We start from the raw sequence: 22,905 nt of genomic DNA, 5'->3' as shown, positions 1-22,905 counted from the left end.
ACCAAATAATGATTTCACTCTTGATATAATTGTAAATGTTAAACTCTGCCTCTCTTTATCTCCAATATCTACAGTAGCTCGTTGTAAAGTCATCCCCTGTGATTTGTGTATAGTCAAGGCCCAAACCATTTTAAAAGGTGTTCGTTGAAGATTCCCTCTAACAACAGATGTTATAGGCACAACGTTTCAATAATTTCTATTGTTGTGTGTGGATCTTGATTATCTTTCTAACTCAGAGGTTTTGTTTCGGCCATGTCCCAATCATAGTTCCTAACTAGGCGACAACACCTCTCATTTAATCGCCATCGGGGTGGTCCAAGGGGGGCAACAATAAGTTTTATGTGCCCCCCCTAGAGGGGGTTCGGGGCAGCCTCCCTAAAGCTAAAAATAGATGAAAATTTACCTTGTAAAATATTGTAATTTCATAATCAATCTAGGTCGTTCATTAAGCGAACAATCTGACAATAGAAGTTATGTTAATTAGTGTTTTTTCCCCTAAAAAGAAATCCTCACCAAGTCACTAGAAGATCACTCCATCTATTTAAACTCCCAAGTGAAGCTCCCTACCATAAATGATCAAAAAAGTGATTATTGCGAAAGCTTGACATTTTTTAGCCTTCGTCGTCAATTAAAAGCCCAAAATTGTTCCCAACACAAAGACCTTTACGTGACTAGCACTGACATCCGATCATAAACAAATTCAATATTAAATTAATGTTCACAATCCTTTTCTTTTTTTTTTGGCTGTGGTTCATGGACACCTTGGTCAACGGGTGATCGCTACATCCACTGAAAAATGCGCTAACCGACACCAAAGGGAATCTGACCCCGCCGCCTACTAGCAAGGCCTAACCCCAAGGGCTTCGGGCATAATGGACCTTATGACGTCCCCCTATGACCTCCCGAACGACGAGGCTTGGGCTCACAATCCTTTATTCATAAGACAAAGAACGATTATCTAATTATTTAATTTTAACCATTTTACGTGGCTAACACCCACCTCTGAGCATAAACAAATTTAATATTAAATTAATGTTCACAATCCTTTATTTATAAAACAAAAAACAATTATCTAATTATTTAATTTTAACCATTTTCCAAGTAACTAATTAAAAAATTATACAAAATTTATTATATTGATAAATCAGCAATTATTAACTAGCTTTATAACTACATACCGTTTTTTTATTAAAATTTTCAAACATATTCTTTGTAAAAAAATACGTAAACTTTGATTAATATCAACCTATTATATTGACACATCAATGAAACGATACCTTTAAGACACCCCCTTTTTTTTTTGTTTCTTATCAACCATCATCTTTATGAATGACTAACTTTACCATCACTATACTCGATTATTTTTTATTTCTTAAAGTTACAATAATAGACGTAATTCATGTATTCTACATTTTCGTTCCAGACAATCATCTTTGTGAGAATTTTTATTTGACTTGTGATAATGACAATATTTACTTAATATTAGTCAATAAATTTACCACCTCATAAAACTAAGTCAAGGTGACCCAACAACTTTCCACAATTGTATTTGTTGAATACTTTTGCAAAAATCACAGTCAATATTATTCAATAACCGTACAACTCCACAGAAACTAAATCCGGACCAGTCCAGCCTCACTGTTTTCATTGTGATTAAATCAACATCATTCCATCCACTAAGATACACAAAGTGGAGGACACACAACCCCGGTCGAGAAGGTGGACCTTTCTTCTTTCAATCGTGTACCGAATGACAGAATTGTGTAGTGGCATATAAAGCCAACCCAAACCTCATCGAAATGCCCAGCAACCATGGCTCGCTTATGCGTGGTCCCCTCCTTCCAATCCAAATTGCTTAGAGCTGTCGTCTTCTTCTTAACTCTCTGGCTACTTCTGCATCAAAGCAATACCATCTCTGACGAAGGAAAAATTCTGTTGCGCTTAAAAGAGAGGGATTGGTTTGACAAACAAAATGTTTTGAGCCACTGGAATTCGTCTGATGAAAATCCGTGTGGTTGGAATGGAGTATTTTGTAATATTCCATTCAATGTTGTTACAAAGGTTAATCTCTCCAACACTTTCATTACGGGACGCTTGACTTCTGCTATATGCGCCCTTCAAAATCTGACGGATTTGATACTGCAATCCAACCATTTCGAAGGTCCATTTCCCGATGGACTGTTGGCTTGCAAGCATTTGAAGACGTTGGATTTGTCATCCAACCTGTTCGGCGGAAAGTTGCCGCGTCACATCCATGAATTGGGTGAGTTGCGCAATTTGTACTTGGACGATAACAATTTCTCTGGAGATATGCCTCAGGGCTTCGGCATGTTACCTACATTGGAGAAACTGTCTCTCAATAGTAATCCCTTGTCTGGATCAATTCCTGCTTTTCTTGGCAATTTGACGCACCTGCAGCAGCTATGGCTGCAAAACTGCAGTCTGGAAGGGAAAATCCCTTCTTCGTTGGGTAATTTAACGGAGCTGGAGAGCTTGGATCTTTCTGAGAATCAGTTGTGGGGTAATATCCCTGCTAGTTTGATGAGGTTGACCAAGATGACACAACTCGAACTATGGCTAAACCAGCTGTCTGGACAAATACCGGACAATATTGGCCAGCTGAGCAGCATGCGTCTTCTGGACTTTTCAAGTAATCAGCTGAATGGAAGGATTCCTGAAACAATTGGAAATCTGAGTCATTTGGGTAACCTCGCTTTGTGGGATAACAGCCTCACGGGGTCTGTCCCTGCACAGCTAGGAATGCTTGCTAATTTGACAACCTTGGTTCTTTCAAGTAACAAGCTTACTGGGTTGTTGCCACCGGATTTGGGTACACATTCTCTTCTTTGGCTTCTTGATGTTTCAGAAAATAATCTCAGTGGTCCGCTGGCTAGAAACCTATTCAAGGGAAGAAGTCTTTATCAGCTGGTTATATTTTCAAACAATTTCAATGGGATAGAGAAAGATTTCGGCGAAAATCACATGGAATGTCATTTGTCGGAACCAACCAGTGTGGTTCATCGTCAGGACAAGTTGAAGAAACAGATCCAGATTGGCATGCTATATAGACCGAGCAGAGCCTCCAACGGCTAGTTTGACCATCCGCTAAAATTGACCAAAGGACCAGGATCAAAAAAATAGATTATCAGTAAATAACCAAAAAATATATAAAGGTCAAATTATTATTAAAAGAAAAATTAGTTGTAACGGACCGCTTCTAAGAGTAAAAATTAAGTGAGAATGAAAAAATAATAAAAATCACAAATTAAATAGATATAAAAAACCCTCGAATAAATACACAAACAAATAAATTAAATAAAAATAAGATTGAAATCAGATGATAATAATTAAAATAATAAAATAAATAACCCGATATGAATAAGGGTTAAAACGTGACTCAAAAAATAAATAAATAAAGTAAAATAAAATAAGTAATAATAAATTAATTAATTAATTAATTACTAAAAACTAAAAATGAATAATAATAATAAAGATAAAACAATAAAAAACGAAAAATAATAAAAATGAGAATGAAACAAAATAATTAAATAATAAAATTGAATGACAAAAAGGGGAATAAAATCTAATTGAAGGAATAAAAATAAAAATAATGGTAAAAATAAATAAATGAATTAAATAATAAATAAAATTAATTAATAAAAATTAATAATAATAATAATATTAATAATAAAAGTAATAATAATAATAATTATAATTAAAAATAGATAATAATAATAATAATTGAAAATAGAAATAATAACTATAATAACAAAACACGAAAAATAAAAGTGGAACAAAATTGAATAACCAAAAGGGGATATAACTGAATGGAATAACAATAATAATCAAATAAAAATAATCAAATAACTAAATAAATTAATAATAATAATAATAATAATAATAAACAAAATAAGAAAAACTTAGGTGTGATTTTCGCCGAAATCTTTCTCTAACTTATTATGGATCACAGAAGCCTAAACTCTATTAATTTCAATGGGAGTTTGGAATCCTTAGACTCTTGCAACAGTGTGCAATACACACATCTCTATCAAAATCAGCTAAGACTTAAAACAAAAACTCACACAAATAGACAGGCAGAAAAACACCAGCAACCGTGAGACAAAGCTCACACAATTTTTATTAAATCAATTGCTTAATGACATCTCACTTATATAGGAAAACTCACAACTAATTCTTGTTCAACTGCTCATAACTAATTCTGTTCAACTGCTTCATAACTAAATCTATTTCTACATTATTTTCACATCCTCCCTTAATGGAGAAATGGATTCTCTACAATACCTAACTGACTTCTAAAAACTTCAAATTTGATTTTACCAAGGGGCTTAGTAAATATATCAGCCACATTATCCTTGGTGTTACAAAATATCAATCCAATTTCTTTTGACATAATTTTCTCACGTACAAAGTGGTACTGTAACTCAACGTGTTTTGTTCTAGCATGGTAAACTGGATTATGTGCTAATTTGATAGCACTCTGATTATCACAATTGATACATGTTGCACCACTTTGCGCTTCTTCAAGATCTGCAAGAACTCTTCGCAACCAAATGGCTTCACAGGTGGCATTGGTCAAAGCTTTGTACTCAGATTCTGTTGAAGATAAAGAAACAGTTGGCTGTTTCTTACTACTCCAAGATACGACCCCTGATCCAATATGAAATGCATAGCCAGAGGTAGATCGTCTGTCATCTGGATTTCCTGCCCAATCTGAATCAGAAAAACCTGTCAGTACAACATCAGATACATCAGTATACATAATACCAAGATTCACTGTTCCCTTTAAGTATCGGAGAACTTTCTTTGCAGCATTTCAGTGATTTCCTGAAGGCTTAGCCATGAACTGACTAAGGATACTGACCGAGTATGCAATGTCTGGTCTGGTAGTGGTGAGATAGTTCAAACTTCCCACTAACTGACGATATAATGTTCCATCTGCCTCTTTCGAACCATCTTCTTTGTACAACTTTGCATTCTGTTCTAAGGGAGTTGACATAGCTTTACAATCTGTCATATTGAACTTTTTAAGAATCTCCTTTGTATATTTGCTTTGAGTGATCAATGTTTTACCAGTTTCTCTCCATACCTCAATGCCTAAACAGTAATGCATTTCACCCAAATCTTTCATTTCAAAAACCTGTGACAACTGAACTTTAATTTCTTCAATTAACTTGTGAGCACTGCCTGTTATAATGAGATCATCCACATATAAAGATATTAAAGCAACATGTCCTTTTTCATCTTTCTTAACATACAAGTTAGGATCATTTTTGCTTTTCACAAACCCATTCTGAAGAAAGAAAGTATCAATCTTTACATACCATGATCTTGGTGCCTGTTTCAAACCATACAAGGCCTTTCTTAACCTGCAAAGCAGATGCTCCTGTCCCTGTTTGACAAACCCTTCAGGTTGAACCAAATAAACTTCTTCCTGTAAATCACCATTTAGAAAAGCAGATTTGACATCCATTTGATGTATATTCCAATTATGTTTTGTGGCTAAGGCAATCAGTAATCTAATTGTATTCAACTTAGCTACTGGTGCAAAAGTGTCTTCATAATCAATGCCCTCCTGTTGAGCATATCCTTTTGCTACTAATCTTGCCTTAAATTTATCAATTGTACCATCTGCTTTAAATTTTGTTTTGTACAACCATTTGCTTCCAATTGGAACTTTATTTTCAGGAAGTTCCACTAATTCCCATGTTTGATTTTTCATAATAGAAGCATACTCATCATTCATAGCATTAATCCATGGTTCATGTTGTTTAGCCTGCTCATAATCAATTGGTTCTTCAACATTCATTATATTAGACATTAAGGCATAGTCTTTATACCTTTTAGGAAGCCGAGTCTGTCGGGATGACCTTCTTGGTGTGGGTGTTCCATCCATGATTCGTTGGCTTTGAGGTGTATCACCTCCTTGTGATGACTCACTGCTGCTAGATGTGCTCGTACTGCTGCTATCATCCTGATCCTGTACCTGTACCTGTTCCTGTTCCTGCTTAACCAAAGTATCAAGCTTGATATGTGCATCATCATTAGAAATATGCCATGTATCATTCTTTGTATTACTTTTATCAGTCTGCTCATGAAACAATACATCACGACTTGCAAATAGTTTATGGGAACTTGGATCAAACAATTTATAGGCTTTCTGATCCGTACAATATCCAATGAAAATACACTTGATGGACTTGGCATCAAGTTTTCTTCTGTTAGCTTCAGGAATATGAGCAAAAGCAGTACATCCAAAGACTTTGAAATGACTCACATCAGGTTTATAACCATAAAGAACCTCAAAAGGAGTTTGAAAAACTAATTTCTTAGTGGGACATCGATTCTTCAGATAAACAGCAGTGTTAATGGCTTCTGCCCAGAAACCATTAGAGATGTTCTTACCTTGCAGCATACTACGAGCAGATTCCACCAAGGTTCTATTCCATCGCTCAGCAACACCATTTTGCTGAGGGGTATGTGGCACTGTGAATTGTTGTTGAATTCCATTAGATTTACAATAGGTGTTAAATGCCTTTGATTTATATTCACCCCCTTGATCAGATCTGAGTATTTTAATGCACTTTCCTGTTTGTTTTTCAACCATATTTCGAAACTCTTTAAAATACTCAAATATATCACTTTTCCTTCTAACGAAATAGACCCAGGTATATCTAGATCTATCATCAATAAAAATAACAAAGTATGAAGCACCACCAAGAGACCTAGTTTGCATAGGTCCGCATACATCAGTGTGAATTAATTCAAGAATATCATACTTCCGTTTCTCAGTATGAACAGGAAACTCTTCTCTATGCTGCTTACCAAGTGCACAAGCTTCACATGGTAAATGTTCACACTTCATCTCAGGAAGACCTTCAACCATTGTTTTCCTTTGTAACAACGATAAATCATTGTAATTGAGGTGCCCATACCTGTGATGCCATAATTCTGCTGTCGATGTCTCTTGAGATGTCAATGCAACATGGCGCTTGACTGTCACATCCAATCTGTACAATCCTCCAACCCTGGTACCTGTAGAAACAACCTTGTAGTGGTCCTGGACATCTTTCACTATACACCCCAATTTACCAAATTCTACTTTTAAATGATTATCAGTGATAGCAGAAACAGATAGCAAATTCTTTTTAAGAGCAGGTACATACATCACATTATGAATCTGTCGCATTTGTCCATTAGGTAAGTACACATTTATTATGCCATAGCCTTGAACTTTAAGTGACCTATCATCTCCTAGGTAAATGTGTGTACCATCAGATTTCTCATAATATTTATCATACCATTCTTTATTACAAGTCATGTGTGCCGATGCACCAGAATCTATAAACCAAGTATTCTCATCATCAGTTTCAGCAGACAATGCAGCATCAGAAAGAAATAACTTAAGATTTTTAAATCCATCATTCACTGAGGTGTCTCTGTTTATGTAGTTTCCATTATGCCTGCTATGTCTTTGATTTGATTCATTATTCTTTCTCCTATAGCAATCTTTTGCCAGATGTCCAGGTTTTCCACAATAATGACATACAATGTTCCTTTTAACATAAGAATCAGGAGGTGCCTTACCTTTCTGCTTTGCTTGAAAATGGCCTCTGTTTCTGTCCCATGGTCTCCCTCGGAATGGTTTTTGGCCTCTTGCAGTCAAAGCCAAATCAGAACCATTTGACTCCAGTTCAAAAGTTTTCATGCGCTCTTCTTCTTGAAGAAGAATTCCAGCCAATTCTTCAAATGTAGGGGGTGTCGGTCTAGCTGAGAGAGCTGAAATAAAGACTTTATAGTCTGGGACTAACCCCTTTAACGTAACAGTTACCAAGTCTGTACTAGAAACATTTTCACCAATATCACCAAGCTTATCACTAAAATCTTTAATTCGGGAAACAAAGTTGCTAATACTTTCATTGGCATCCATTTTGATAGATAGCAGCTTTGTTTTTAAAAATAAAATACGGTTTGCATTAGAGGTTTCATACAAACCTTTGAGAGTGTCCCATGTTGCCTTTGAAGTTTCACAGTCCCGAATGTGTGGAATAATATTGTCCTTCACGGACATGCGTAGCAGCACCCTTGCTTTTATTTCACGCTTCTCCCAATCTTGAGTGTTAGTAGGAGGTTGAGCCTTGGTCTCGTCACCTTTTACAATCGGCCAGAGATTGTATGCCTCCAGTACTGTGATGATCTTAAATTTCCAATTTACATAGTTTTCTCCATCAAGTTTTGAAGACTCATTTAAATATGAATCTGCAAGGGGATTAGCCATTTCTCCACCAATGACCAAATTCAACAAAAAATGGCAAGCTTCTTACACACGCTATTTCAAAAAAAACTTCAAACAAAACTTGCAAGCTTGCTCCAAAAAATTGCTCCAAGAAAACTGGGTAATACTTAAATCGCTGCTTCAATCTAAAAGCTGGGCTGTTAATACATAAACCGCATACATAAAACGCTGCACTGTTAATGTGGAATCCTGCTCGAATAGAGAGAAATGGCAGACAAGCCGAAAGCTCCAATGCACTGAAACTAAAACACGCTTGTTTACACTATCATACGATGCATTCTTTTTTTTAAAGTAGATGGTCCATTTACAAATAACTGTAAATGCTAAGCGGTTATAAGCCTGTCGCTTCTCTGTATTATGAAAAAAAAAAAAAAAAATGAGTGCTATTTTCTGTCTTTATAGCCAGATGACCGAGCCTGGCTCGCCAGGAAGACTTCTAGCAGTCTTGGTCAACTTTCCAATGCCGTCTCAGTATACCAACTTAAAACAGCAAACTTACACAGCAATCCTCGGCACACTGCCCACTGCCTCGGAGTTGGTTCACGGCGATCTGCTTCACGGCGATCTGCTCCGTCTCGACAGCACTCCTCACTGTCTCGCGTCCACCAGCAAGCGGTTCCCTCAACAGTCTTCGACAGCACACCTCGACGAAATTCCCCACGACTTGGTCTTCAAATGGTTCAGCGCTGACAGCGAAAAGGGCTCACTGCACACTCTAATGGCAGAGTCACTCCCTGCCCACGAAGAGAAGAGAGGTGCAAACAAAAGAGCACAGAGCTCTGATACCAACTTAAAACAAAAACTCACACAAATAGACAGGCAGAAAAACACCAGCAACCGTGAGACAAAGCTCACACAATTTTTATTAAATCAATTGCTTAATGACATCTCACTTATATAGGAAAACTCACAACTAATTCTTGTTCAACTGCTCATAACTAATTCTGTTCAACTGCTTCATAACTAAATCTATTTCTACATTATTTTCACACTAAGTGGCGAGGTTCCTTTGGCGTTATGGAGCTCTCAAATACTTGTACAGTTGATAATTTATACAAATATGCTTGAAGGCCACATTCCCGCAGAGATTGGTGGAGCAAAGGAGCTTAAACAGTTAGAGATGTCCAACAATCGGTTCAGTGGAATCATTCCTCCAAATATCGGGCAGCTGAGCAGTCTCCTTAGTTTGAAGATGTCCAACAATCGGTTCAGTGGAATCATTCCTCCCCAAATCGGACAGCTGACGAATCTCGTTGTTTTAGAGATGTCCAACAATCTGTTCAGTGGAATCATTCCTCCCCATATCGGACAGCTGAGGAATCTCTCTGTTTTAAAGATGTCCAACAATCGGTTCAGTGGAATCATTCCTCCCATATCGGATGCTTGAGTTCAGTCAATAGCATCCTGCTTGACCACAATTTGTTGTCTGGGGAAATTCCAAAAGGGAATATGTCGTTGGCACAGCTTATTATACTCAATCTTGCCAATAACCGGTTAACGGGCGAAATTCCAGCATGGTTAGGCTCTGTGTCAAATTTAGAGAGTCTAGACCTGTCAAACAATCTACTTGTGGGGGGAATTCCTCCTGAATTAGAGCAACTGAGATTAGGACCATTCAATGTATCTGGCAACCACTTGTCTGGCTCAATTCCAAGAATTTACAAGGGTTTGCCCTATAAAGATAGTTTTCTTGGCAATCCAGACCTATGTGGTGATCCAGCTTTCCAGTATAGGTTAAGATCATGTTCTTCAAAGAAGAGAGATTTACATCATTATTTGCCGATAATTCTGGTCGTAATTCTGATACTAGCCATGGTAATTATAATGTTTTTGTGTTTCATTACCAATAGTAGAGTGAGAACTTTGTTTGTGGGAAAGCCAAGCAACTCAACGTTGGGATGGGAAGTGACATATTTTCACTCTGGCGTGGAACTGAACGAGGCATACATCCTGCAGCAGTTGACGAAGGAGAATGTGATCGGATCTGGAGGATCTGGCAAAGTGTACAAGGTCACTCTCCAGAACGGGCAGGAGGTGGCTGTGAAGAAGATTATGAAGAACAAGAAAAGAATTTGAAGCAGAGGTTGAGACCCTGGGTTTGATCAGACATGCCAACATCTTAAAACTCCTGTGTTGTATGTCAAATGCCGACTCGGATTTCAAGTTATTGGTATTTGAATACATACAAAATGGAAGCCTGTTTGATCGCCTTCATGGATCAGAATCAATGGCAATACTGGAGTGGCCAGTCCGCCAAAAGATTGCAGTTGGTGTAGCTCGTGGGCTCTTCTATTTGCATAATGATTGTAGGCCTCCAATATTGCATAGAGATGTGAAATCCAGTAATATATTGCTGGACTCAGAGTTTGAAGCCAAGATTGCCGATTTTGGTGTAGCCAAGAGAGTATTATATCTTCAACATCCGTTAGAGTGTGGGTGGGATGGTTTGACAATTTCTGGTTTCACCGGTTCTCATGGGTACATTGCCCCAGGTAAAGTATTGTGCGCTATTCCAAAAAACCTATATATTCAATTCAATGTCTGTTTTCGTACATGTAGTGTAACATAAGTAATTATCGATTGCTCAAACAATATAAACAGGCATGAGAGCTCATACATCATCGGTATTGGTTTTCATTTGCAGAGTACTGTATGGGCATGAAGGTGAACGAAAAGAGCGATGTATACAGCTTTGGGGTGGTGATTCTGGAGCTTGTAACTGGAAAGAGAGCGACAGGCGAAATGGAATATGGAGTAAGTCTTGACATCGTGGGATGGATCCGCAGCAAAATAATTATCAGAGAGCGGGACAAGTGGGGAGTGGTTCTGCAGCAAGAGGAGGTGCAGGGGATATTGGACTGCCGAATTCTACAAGCTGAAGATGGGAGCAGTCGTTATAGAGATAAAATGCTGGGTATGCTGCGAATTGGGTTAATGTGTACAGGCAGGCTACCAAATCGGCGGCCATCCATGAGACAAGTGCTAGAGATGTTGCAGTCCATACGAAGATGTGATGGGCACTTATACACAACTACCCTGGTTTTTAATCTTTTTTTTTCCCTACATTGGAACTCTTTTGCACTTCGCAGATATTGGTTGGCTTTTGAGATTAAAACCCTCTGGCTCCGCTCCCTGGGAGCATTTAATTACAGCTGTTAAGTTCATGTCCGTATTAGTTTTCATGTCATATTTTCCCAATGGGTGTTATGAGAGCTGGAGCTTTTTATCCAGATTTTCCATTACGAGTTGGTGGACTTGGAGCAAGCAACTTCGCCTCCAGCGATGGCGATTGTAATGGTCTCCAACGACTTCTTTTAAATCTAATAGACGATATTATGGCTTAAAATTGTGAATGAGTTTTTGTTAAGTAAGATAGATATTCCAAAAAAATGCTGTGTGGATTGGATAAAATCTTACTCCAAAAGAAAACAAAGACCCGACCGTGCATGCACCATCTTAAATCTATCTATCTCCGCGATTTAACGATTAACTTTATGGAAAGACTTCACAACCACAAATATTAATTCATCAACAATTTACCAAAGATGCTATATTAATTCATCAACAATTTACCAAACATGCTAAATTTTCAAACCTGAAAAAAGTTATTATTACTTGATTATTATGTGATTTCATGTAACATTATATTATATTTGACTTTTAAATTTAAATTTGGAAATTTATAAAATAAAACTAACACACACTAACTTTTCTCTTTCTGATCATTACTGTAATTTGTTGAATCTTAACAACAAAAACTACCAAAAAATCACTAGCAATTGCCTATATTTTGTTGAAATATTTGCTATATCTGCACGTCTTTATAGCTTTACAGAACTAAAAAAATAAATACCTATATTGTCAAAATTGGCTCAAAATAAGTACCCAAAACATTACAGTCACTTGTCCATGAATATCGCTCCTCACGGATCGTGAATATCCCTTCTCATGGATCTCCTTTATTGGATGTAACAAAAAGTATGCCTCGAATGATTTGAATTTGGTTCATCATTACTAAAATCAGTTCAAGTTATTACTACATACGACTTGAAGATCTCTTCTCATAATATTTTATAAATTTCAAACTTCCACAATGTGTTATGAATTTTAAACTCGTGCATTATGTTATGTTATGAATATATTTAATTTTTGTCTGATGATATGGAGATTTAATACGTTTCACAAACAAAATTCATATTTGAAATTGAGACTCATCTTAACCTAGTTTTTCTACATGTTGTGAATATCCCGGACCAATGAGGAACTAATTTGAAGCTGTCCGTCTCCGATTCATTGCTACCAATGAGAAAGTGGCTTTAGCCTTCCAATATGCACTCGGTCGGTCAAGACAACTCTAGACTCATTTGTTGGCGTTTAGTCAACGTAAGTTTGACGGTTTGTAGAAATTGTATGTTGTTTGTTTTTAATGTGGAAAACGTAGAGAATATTTGTGTTTTTCTTGTCGAAATGAAAAATGGAGACGCTGTTTGTTGCAATGCTTATACTTTCATTACAAACGCATCCACTACGATTATTTTTAAACTAAATAATTCACTTGTCTGTGGAATAATTTTGTACGTTGCAATCCAAGCAATAACTTACTAGTAATTGTCTCTTTCCTGCCGTCCAATGAAAAAATCTGATGAAAGTAAATCCCACCTTTTTCTCTCTCACTCATGATATATAATATAATGTTAAAAATGGTTGATTTCATTAAGTTATTACAAAATAAAATCTGAATCAATTACATTTAAAATATTATTAAAAAATATACTTTAGATTTTATTAAGAAAATAATAAAGTTGTTATTTAAAATTTTCTAGAATTACTTTATTAAAATAGGCAAATTTTATATTTTGTCTCCTGGGTTAAGTTTTGTTATAAAAAAATTGAAAAGAATAAAATGGAAATAAATATTTTATGACGAGTCACTGTCACCATTATATATGTGTTCCACAAACTTTTTTAGAGTTTTGGTTATTATCCATTAAAATTTATGTAAGTCCTTGATCTTGAATATGCAAATAATTTTAGCAATAAATGTGCCTATTTAATTTGAATGTTAGAGACTAAATTACTAGACAACACTTTTTTATATAAACAAATTAATTTAATACTTAAAAAATCCTCTAAAATTATGAAAAAAATAAATTTTCATTTACCACCCCCATCAAGGCATGGGATTGAACTAGGGACTACACATCAAGGAGTGCCTTAATAGAGCACCCAATCACCATCTATCCAAGACCTTGTTGATAATGTTGGACCCACCAACATGTCAGTGGATCTCCTCGGTAAGAAGTCCCAACTAGACCTTAAACCGTTTGGAGTAGGAGTCCCAGCAATGGGTAGTAAAGCAATGCCTTAACTGCGATAGTGCATAGAGATAAGTGTGATATATTTGTTACAAGCAAGCGTGTGACCTTGCAACAAATCAAGTGAGATGCATGGGGGTTCTAATACATGAAAGGGAAAATGAAGTGTGTCCCTTAGAAGCCTGTAATAGTACGCAGCCTAAAAGGAACACAAGAGCTAAATGACATCACAAGCTGGAAAACAGAATAGTCCACAATCCAAAGTGACAGGTTAAACAAACAATGCGATTTCAACAAGATTCATACAATCATATACAAAATAGTTCATACACAAATGCGTAAGTTAAATAACATATATTGCTAAAACAACTAGAATAGTCTAACTCCAATAACAACATAGGCATGAAAACGTGTTCTCTCTCTCTCTCTCTCTCTCTATATATATATATATATATATATATATATATATATATATATATATATATATATATATAATGTGAAAGTTTCATCCATACATATACCATTGATAGCCACTAGCCTCTATAGTGGAACACTACAGTTAACACCGCTTGCTCCTTCAAAGAGGTGTACTCTCTCTGCATTGTGGAGAAGACAAGGCTCATCACAATACTCTCCAAGTCTTCTTTAAGAAATGTCTAGTTAAAATCTTGGCTCCCAAAAGCCTCTACTATGAGTTATGAGGATCTATATATAGCAAAGGGTGGGGTGACCCTTGGCATTCCCCTTTGACACTTGGACTACCCTCATGACTCTTCAGATTACAATAGTAACTGTTCACATTCCACTAATGACACTTCGAATTTCACTAACAAGATATTTCCAATAATACAAATTTCCACATATAACCATGTGGGACAAAAATAGGCTTGAGTCAGCCTGACAAGACAAACATCATCACTCAGGGTCTTAGGGAAACACCAACTCAGTAACCTCCTCGCAGTGATCTTCGGTGATGAACTAATACCAAGCTTGGTACTGCTCTATTATGTCCCCATAATGTTTGATGGCATATTTGTCGAAGCGGACCCTTGCTTCCATTGCTTCCAGGTATATGGTTTTGAAACCTCTATCTAGGTCATCCTAAAGCATGTGCCATTGATGTACCTTTGAATGTTCTCTGCACTAAACTGCAAGTCATTGTCGGTGGCTATGTGCATCAACTACTCTATGTACTTATCAACATCTAGCATGACTTGGTTCTTCCTCATGGACTGGGTGAGGGTTCCAATGGAAGGGATCTTATGCGTTCGCACAATGACATCCAAACTCCTGAAAAACCGTGCATAGTAAGCCTCAATGCTAGTGATGAGCAGAGGGAGCTGCTTATAATTCCATAGCTGCATATGAATTCATGCTTTGTCTAACTCAGCCTGTGGCTTCATCTTCTTGTGCAAGTAAATTTGGGCTCCCTTGTACCTCATTGTCCATTCTTGCATGTGCACAATAGCAGTGTGAATGTCTTTGAAAGTTTGGGTTGTCTGCATGCACTGTTGCTGAAAGTCGTATAGATGGACAACCACTTTGTGCATGGTGACAAATCTTCTATACACTGTCTGCATAGTGGCCTCCAAATTTGATATCTCTGCCACTATTGCTTTCTTCATCTCTGTCATGGCGGATCTTGTGGATTGCTCTGTTCTCTACTCGGCCTCTTGCAAGTCCTTCGCCATTCGATCATTCTCTGCTATCAAGAACATGACCGTTGAACTCGTGGCTTCTGCATAAACCTTAGAAGCCTCGACCATGGCAACTGGATGTGTTCTATCATATGGTACAATCACCTTTTCTTCTATCTGCGCAGGTGATGTATGATCATTTGGGAGCTACTTTCTCCGTGCATGTATAATCCTTTGTTGTGTCTTTTCAAATGCCAGATTGTACACATCCATCTCCAGATCATCTTCAAGGAGAACAACTTCTCCTTGCTCTCTTGGGACTAATTATGGTTCTGGAGATGGCGGAGACTGTGGTACGACCTCATATTCCCTTGGCATGAGATCGATGTCTTGGTCCTCTAGCTATTATTCCATTTCCATTTATGTTGACACAACCAACTGCTCAACCTGCTGAGCAAGTTCCTCAACCTGCACTTGCTCACCCTATTCATTATTTGCTGGCTACTCTACCGTCTCAACCTGTATCTCCGCAGTTTGTTCTGTCAATGTGCTTTGTCTTTCTTCCTATTCCTATTTCTTCTCTTCTTCCCTTTCTCTCCTCCTGAGCTCTTGTTCTACTTTTAGCTTCTTCTCCTTCTCCTACATCTTCCTCTCGGTTTCTTCCAAACTTTGTTTCTACCTCTTTCTCTGTGCTACTCTCCTATCGTGTTGTCACCACTTCTCATCTATCTCCAAAGCTACTATCTCAACAAGTGGATCTTCTTTGAACTTGTAGCTTTGCTCAACCTCTGCGCTCTCGACAATATTCTTCTTACCTTTGTATTGCGTCAGTTTGCTTCTCACTATTGTTGTTGTTGTTGCTTCATGTGGTGCTTTTGCCTACAATGCCGCTTTCCATTATACAACCATGCTGACCGGTTCATTAAGCCTAGAGGAGTTATAACAATACCTCCAAGGATCTTCCTTTGGCCATTGACATGCCCCGTGGACCCATGGGAAGTACACCTTCACATAGTGGTTCTTGCATATGCAGTGGGGATCATACGTATTGAAACTCTTGGTGTCGAATCCGAACTTCTTCATGTCCTTGGTCTCGACATATACATCTTTTAAGATACGGATCTCGTACAACCCAATCTGCAAAGGAAGAGTATGCCATGGTGCCTTCTTCCTCCTATGCAGTGTTGTTGATAACCCTATGGAGATGTAGTACACAACCTCTTGCATGACTAGCCTGTCCATGGAAAACCTAGGTAACTCATGCAGAGGATTCTCCGCGCCAAACATCCTAATGAAGGTGCCAGGCATACCAATCTGCAATGTTGAGCAATGCCTGCATTGCTTCCTAGGACATGCAAGGTGGGTCCTGTTCAAATATCATCTTGTATAGTGGGGAAATGCAGTGGTTAGTTAGCCTCGTCATGACTCATGGGTAGCTGCACTCGGAGAGAAACTTGTAATAAACATTCACAACTTCCTCTAATGGTGTCCATGTCCAACACATGCCAGGAACTATTGTTGGGCACAGATTGCATCAAACAGGTATGCAGGCATATAGAATCTTTCTTGTCCATCGTTAGGCCAATTCCGAGCATTTGACACATGTAATTTAGTTGAAAATCCAACATGTCCAACGGGTTGAAAGGACTTCCTTCATTTTCCAACTGATTCAACATAACATCTCAACTCTTTGGGAGTTTCTCCATGCTCTCTTGGCCATACAAGTGGCATGAAAAGATGACCAGGAGTTGGTAAGCCTTCCTGAATGACTTCGTCTTTTAGACCTAGTTCGGTGTCGTCCTGAACTTCGATGGCTCTTTTACCTAACACTTCAAGAGATCTCTTGAGTTCACATTGTTGCTGGGAGTGAAGAAAAGTGCATCCATGTAGCTCACCGGCTATAGCAAATGATACATCTGATGGTAGTTTTCCATCCTGAAGGTGGCAAGATATGACCCATTGGTGCTTTTCAATGTCATCATCTCAAGATCGCTATCTGAGACAACCCATTGAATGATATCGACGCATAAGAAGGTGGGGTACCTGCATGCAACCCTTTATAAGCCTGACTTGTGAATGTTGACATAGACTTTTCAATCTTCTAGATCTTCCTTGAAAGTGCCTACAAATATGTCATTTATTTCTTGCCATGTGATCTTCATGTCATTTTCTACGAACCACTGTGTGTCTGCAGCGATGGGAAATTTCAAATGCACTTGTTCAACCACATATCCAATTTTTCTCTCTACAGTTTCCTCTGATCCATCTCTCTTGAAAACCATGATGCCTCTATTACTGAGAGACTGCTCAACAACTAATGTACCTGGATACAGAGAAGACACTCATGGCAAGTGAATGTCAGTTTAAAAACACAAAGCACTTCAAGGATCGATCATGCCACAATCTGAGTGACTGCTGGCAAAGATTACACATTAGTGACTCTCAATTGTTGGGAAAATGTCAGCTGGAGCTACACATTATGCATTCTCAGTTGCTTGTGAGACCTGCTGCTAACTGGAACTACATAGAGAGCAATCCAGCTGGGTTGACTGTGGAATGGAACTGCACAATGCGCAGTTCAATTTGACTTGAATGTGGATGGGACTGCGCATTGTGCAATCCCAGTGGGGAATACTGGGCAATGTCTCCCAGAACTGTGTAGAGCACAGCTAGAGTCCAGTGACAAGTAGCCTCTGTGTAATTCTTGGAGCCAAGGCAAAACCTTGATGTTCATAAATGCATAGAGCATGTCGGGAAAAGCAAGATTTGAGCCAAGGAAACTCAGATCTGCCCAAGGGAAACTTGCAAATGAGTAGATATGAATGCATGAGTGAAGGATGGTGTAGACATGAGTGAATGATCATGCATGCAATCAAAACCAATGCAAGAATCAATAAATGGACGAACAACGAAGCTGGTGGAGAGGGTTACCACAACAACAACCGTTAGTGCAAAGACAGTGTCATGCATGTGACACTTAAGAAAGACAATGCAAAACTTGAAACAACACTTCTACAAGTTAAAACAAACTAAAACACCAATGGTCATTCAATAAAACATGCAAAACATCACTCACACAAGCCAAAGAAATAAAAGCAACAGAAAAAGAAGCAAAAGACTTGAAAAGAAAAAATTACCAGAAAAAGTTGTGCCGATTGTGCCGAAGGTTCCTTGATCCCTTGGGAATGCTAGAGCTCCAAGATTGAATGTGTATAATGAGCTCTGGGGCATTATTTAAATATATTTGGTATATTTAGAATTTATGATTCTCATGCCACAAATCTAGGAAAAAATGACACTCAGTGGGAAGTTTCTAAAATCAACTTGCATGTAACTTCGAGTGCTAAAAATAGATCCTTCTTTTTCAGGGTTGCTTTTTTCCTTTCCAGGAAAGACTGTCATGCATGCATGATAATATTGTGCAGCTCTGGAGGGAACCGGGAAACTTGCCGACACATTCATCGGAAAACAGAATGATGAATTCTTTTGAACAATTCCTGGGCTTAGTGGCTCTGGCTGCCTCTCATGCTCTGTGCAATTTCCCATCTGAAGACAAGATTCTGGCTACGTCTGCGCAATTCCTGAGCTGAAGCGTAGTGTCTGGATGTTCTACGCAATTTCTCTAAGAAAGGTTGTTTGCCAGACTGCTCTGCACATTTCTAGAGAGAAGGGCTGATTGCTGGGCTGCTCTGCACAATTCCTGAGAGCAAGGCAGGTTGCCCTCTAGGATTGCACAGTTTTCCAAGACATTGCGAGAACGAGATGTGAACCAAGTCATGGGGTCTTCTTGTGGTTGGTCAACAAAACAAGTTAGCGAACACAAGCTACAAAGTGAAAGATAACTTCAAATAAAACACAAGCACCTAAGGAGTGCAAGACATGTTTCTGAGATTTTAAGGAGGGAGGCTCCAAAATAAAGTGAAGGAAAAATTTTGGAGGGGGGTTGTAGCCGCTACAACATTGGTGACACACTGGTAGAACTCCAGCTCTCTGTACAAACCTTGTTTTGTGAAAAGTAAGTCTAACTCCTCTAGAAGTATTGTTCAATTCTTTTATTGTTGTGGCTTCTTCACTAGCTTGAGTTAAAGATATAGTCCCTACCATTCTCTTGATCGGCCAACACACATATTGATGCTTCAGACCCAGGAATTCCTATGACCACCTTGGTCAAACCCTTCATAAGCTAAGTTTAAGGTCCTTCATTTAATCTTCAAGTGGAAACATTTCATCGGACTTCCAATAGTCTAAACCTTCATTAGTCTCCCTCTTGAAACTTTATAACTTAACTCTTCATTAAACTCAATAGAGTATACCTTCAGAACTTTCAACTTGCAATATGCAATAGCCTTCCCCACCATTGATTTATTTCACCCAGATCAACGACTATCGCACTATCACATTAAATCATTACGTGCCTCCTTTGCCTCTCTCGTACGATATGCGATTACAACCAAACTTCAAATAAAATTAAACTGCACCTATAACCTCTTCAGTTCCACCTTTTCAGTTCATTTATAGCGACCTTTCTCCACTATCGATCTTGTCTTCGATTCGACAACTGATGTCTTTTCTAGATCACCAAACTAGCTGACACTTTGTGACCGCTAATCTAGATCTGCCTGATCTAACGGTCCAAAACGATGTCGGGTGGGACACTTACACGAGGTTTAACGCCTTTTCGGATCTGATGGGAATTATAAATTCTCAACCTATAAAATTTTGGATCCACCCTTATGGTTAATGCCTGATCAACTTACAACTCGATATTCGTTGGATGACGAGGCCTTTAAACTCTACAGTCCAGATTGGTTCCTGTCTTTCTCCTTCCGCCAATACTTAGATTGAATCTCCCCATTCATTTCTTAGCTCTATTGATCTAGGTGGATGTTAGTGGCCACCCACCTATCCCACTTGGACCCCCACAACTATCTCTTTCAATTTTTCAGTTTCCGTAATTGTAGCACAATTTACTATTTTTAGCAGTTTTTTTGGGTCCTGAACTTCCAGAGCCGTTTTGAGGCCCTAAACGACGTTTTTTGGGAAAACTGGGAGCAGCATGGGTCGCGAAATAATTTTTCTCTTCCCAAAGTTGTAGTCCTCGGATAGATATTTCTAACGAGCTATTGTGCATGTCAAATGGATATAATATTCCAAATTTACGACCCCGGAGAGTTGGTGTACCAATTTACTGGAAACGGGACCCACAGTTTGGTGTTTCATCTCCTATGGTTATTTTTTGGGATGTTTAGGGTTTTACATTGTTTATCAACAATAAATAGGCCTTTGAGCCTCATTATAACACAATTCAGAGGCATGTAACCACCACACCTCTTCTCAGAGATATGCTACCGTTGAACCTCAAAACTGCTCTTTCCTTAGCAACTCTTCTCATCCCTTTTTCTTTGTTTTTCTATGAAGAAATGCATTCCTATCATCAATGACCAATATACATTGCCTTAAGGAGGACATTTAGTGATTTACATATTATTTTTTTATGTTTTGTTGTTTGAATAAGTTTTTGTCTTTTAGCTACGGAACGCAGCCTATTCTGCAGCTAATCGACTGTTTCATAGCTACTTCCATGCTTTACCAGGTTCCAAGTGTCAGAAGGAGAAACTAGCTACATGGGCAGCTTGGAAAACATCATGACATGGACCGTGTCCTATTCACCTAGCCCAGGTCAACAATGAAGATGGTACAAGACTCTGGTCAATGGAGAAGTCAAACATAAAGACCGAAGGCAACAAGACTCTGTTTCATGAGTAATCAACACGTTTCACAGTGATGGGAAGCGTTATACGAAACAACTTCTTGAACCGTCGGACTCCAACAGCCATCTGTGCAACCAAATCCAACAACCATCATCTTGGATTTATGTCTCCAGCAGCCGAGGAAGAAAATTTTGTGTGCCTGTCTTCTACGTGTTTTTGGTTGTACCTTATTTTTCTCCAAAAACAGTTGCATAATTTTCTTATAAATACCTGTGTAAAGAACTTGGAAGGAGTTTTAATTTCCTCATGTATTAAGCTTAGACTTACTGTGTTGTAACTTTGAAAAACTCATTTTCTTGTTTTAATATGAAGACTGCAAGTTTTATGGATATGTGAAAGAGTTGCTTGGAGATTGATTAAGCACGCCTAACTTGATCAGTTGCAGAGGGCCCCTACACTAACTGAGGTTTTATTTCATTTTGTTTTGTCTTTTCTAGTTAAATTGTAAATTTATCATTTCTTCTCACAATGTTCATACTCATTTTCATACTAACCTTGTTTATAATGCAATCTTTCTCATATTCTTACTAATGCAGGATAGATTCTTTCATTGTAGAATAACTTCTTTTTGTTTAATTTTCTTTCAAGTTCTTATCAGTAGTTAGAAGTTGGAACTTAGTAGTGTAATGTAGTTTGTTTCATTTACTGTTTTACTAGTCTTTAAGTTTTCAATTAGACTGATTAGTTCCATTACTGTTCTTGCAATTTTATTACTAGTTTACTAACTCATGGTGTAGACAAATGTTTCTGAAAAGCCCTTCTAGTTGATAACTCATCTTAAACTAATTGGTTGAATACTTCATTCATGCAATGAGTTTTTTCTGCATTTCTTCATTTATCTTCTCTTAGAATAATGAAGTACAAAATTCCTCAAAATGTCATCCCAAGGAGATTTTTCTCCCAAAATTGAGAGGCGGAGTAACTAAGTATTTCATTTAGTTTTGTTGCAATTCCACTTTCAGTTTTTTTTAGTATTTCATTTAGTCTTGTTTCTGTAATTGATTAGACAGTAGTTTCAATTTCACTTTTAGTTCTTTTAGTTCATGACTTGGAAACAATGATAAGAGCAGAAATAGAAACTCTGTTTTCATTTATTGATTAAACTTTACTTCCAAATCTTACTTAAAGCACCTTTATTTCTTTTTTTTAGATTCTTAGCAGTCTTTATAGAAGTTAGATTTATGATTTTGACAATTACATTGTAATTTATTAGGAACTAAAGGACCAAAACCTCCAAAACAACATAAAACACAAAAACAATGAAGTAAGAAGTGTCATCTAGCATAGATAGTGCACTACACTTCATCAGTTTACGATACCCAGATTGATAATTTGTGTATAGCAATTTAGGACACTAAATTGAACAAACATTTTGTCGTCATTTCCAGGGAAGTGTAACTAGGTAGCCTTATCTCTTACATTCAAAAAAATAAACCAATGACATGCATAGAGAAAGAGACTCTAGGGGTATATTTATAGCTAGGGGTAGAAGTTCAATTCCTACAACTCCACCTACTCAACCAAGGACAAGAAAAGACACATCTCCATCCCAAACTCATACTCCTAGCCATAAGACTCCTGGAATTCCAAGGGCAGAAATCCAACCAACAGAATCTCCTACCTCATCTACCAAGGTAGTCTTAGGAGAGGAAAATTTTGAATATCCAATAGTAGGAAGAGCCTTTTTCACCTCCACGAGAGAGCACATTGTAGTTGAAGAATTAGGAACACCTAGTGAGGAAGAAGAAGTAGAACCATTCTCCCATATTCCATTAATAGAAGAACCATAGGAGGAGGAGGAAGTAACCTTGCAGGTTGAATCCTATACTGACTTTGAAGAAACTATAATGGCAGAAGAAGAACAAGAT

At 37.7% G+C, this 22,905-nt stretch overlaps 1 protein-coding gene across 1 annotated transcript; it reads left to right on the top strand.

Moving 5' to 3' along the window:
* Nucleotides 1–1,812: 1,812 nt before the first annotated feature.
* LOC149143527 (uncharacterized) lies at nt 1,813–11,658 on the top strand. Its single transcript, XM_089451860.1, is given in 7 exon segments — nt 1,813–2,928; nt 8,721–9,133; nt 9,311–9,580; nt 9,715–10,368; nt 10,370–10,806; nt 10,959–11,353; nt 11,491–11,658. Coding segments are annotated over 7 exon segments (3,453 nt in total).
* Nucleotides 11,659–22,905: the final 11,247 nt, after the last annotated feature.

Source organism: Pinus tabuliformis, chromosome X, assembly GCF_031772625.1.
Source record: "Pinus tabuliformis cultivar Carrire ecotype Pingquan chromosome X, CPIR1, whole genome shotgun sequence".
Classification (NCBI taxonomy): domain Eukaryota; kingdom Viridiplantae; phylum Streptophyta; class Pinopsida; order Pinales; family Pinaceae; genus Pinus; species Pinus tabuliformis.
This window is presented reverse-complemented; position numbering and strand designations above follow the sequence as displayed.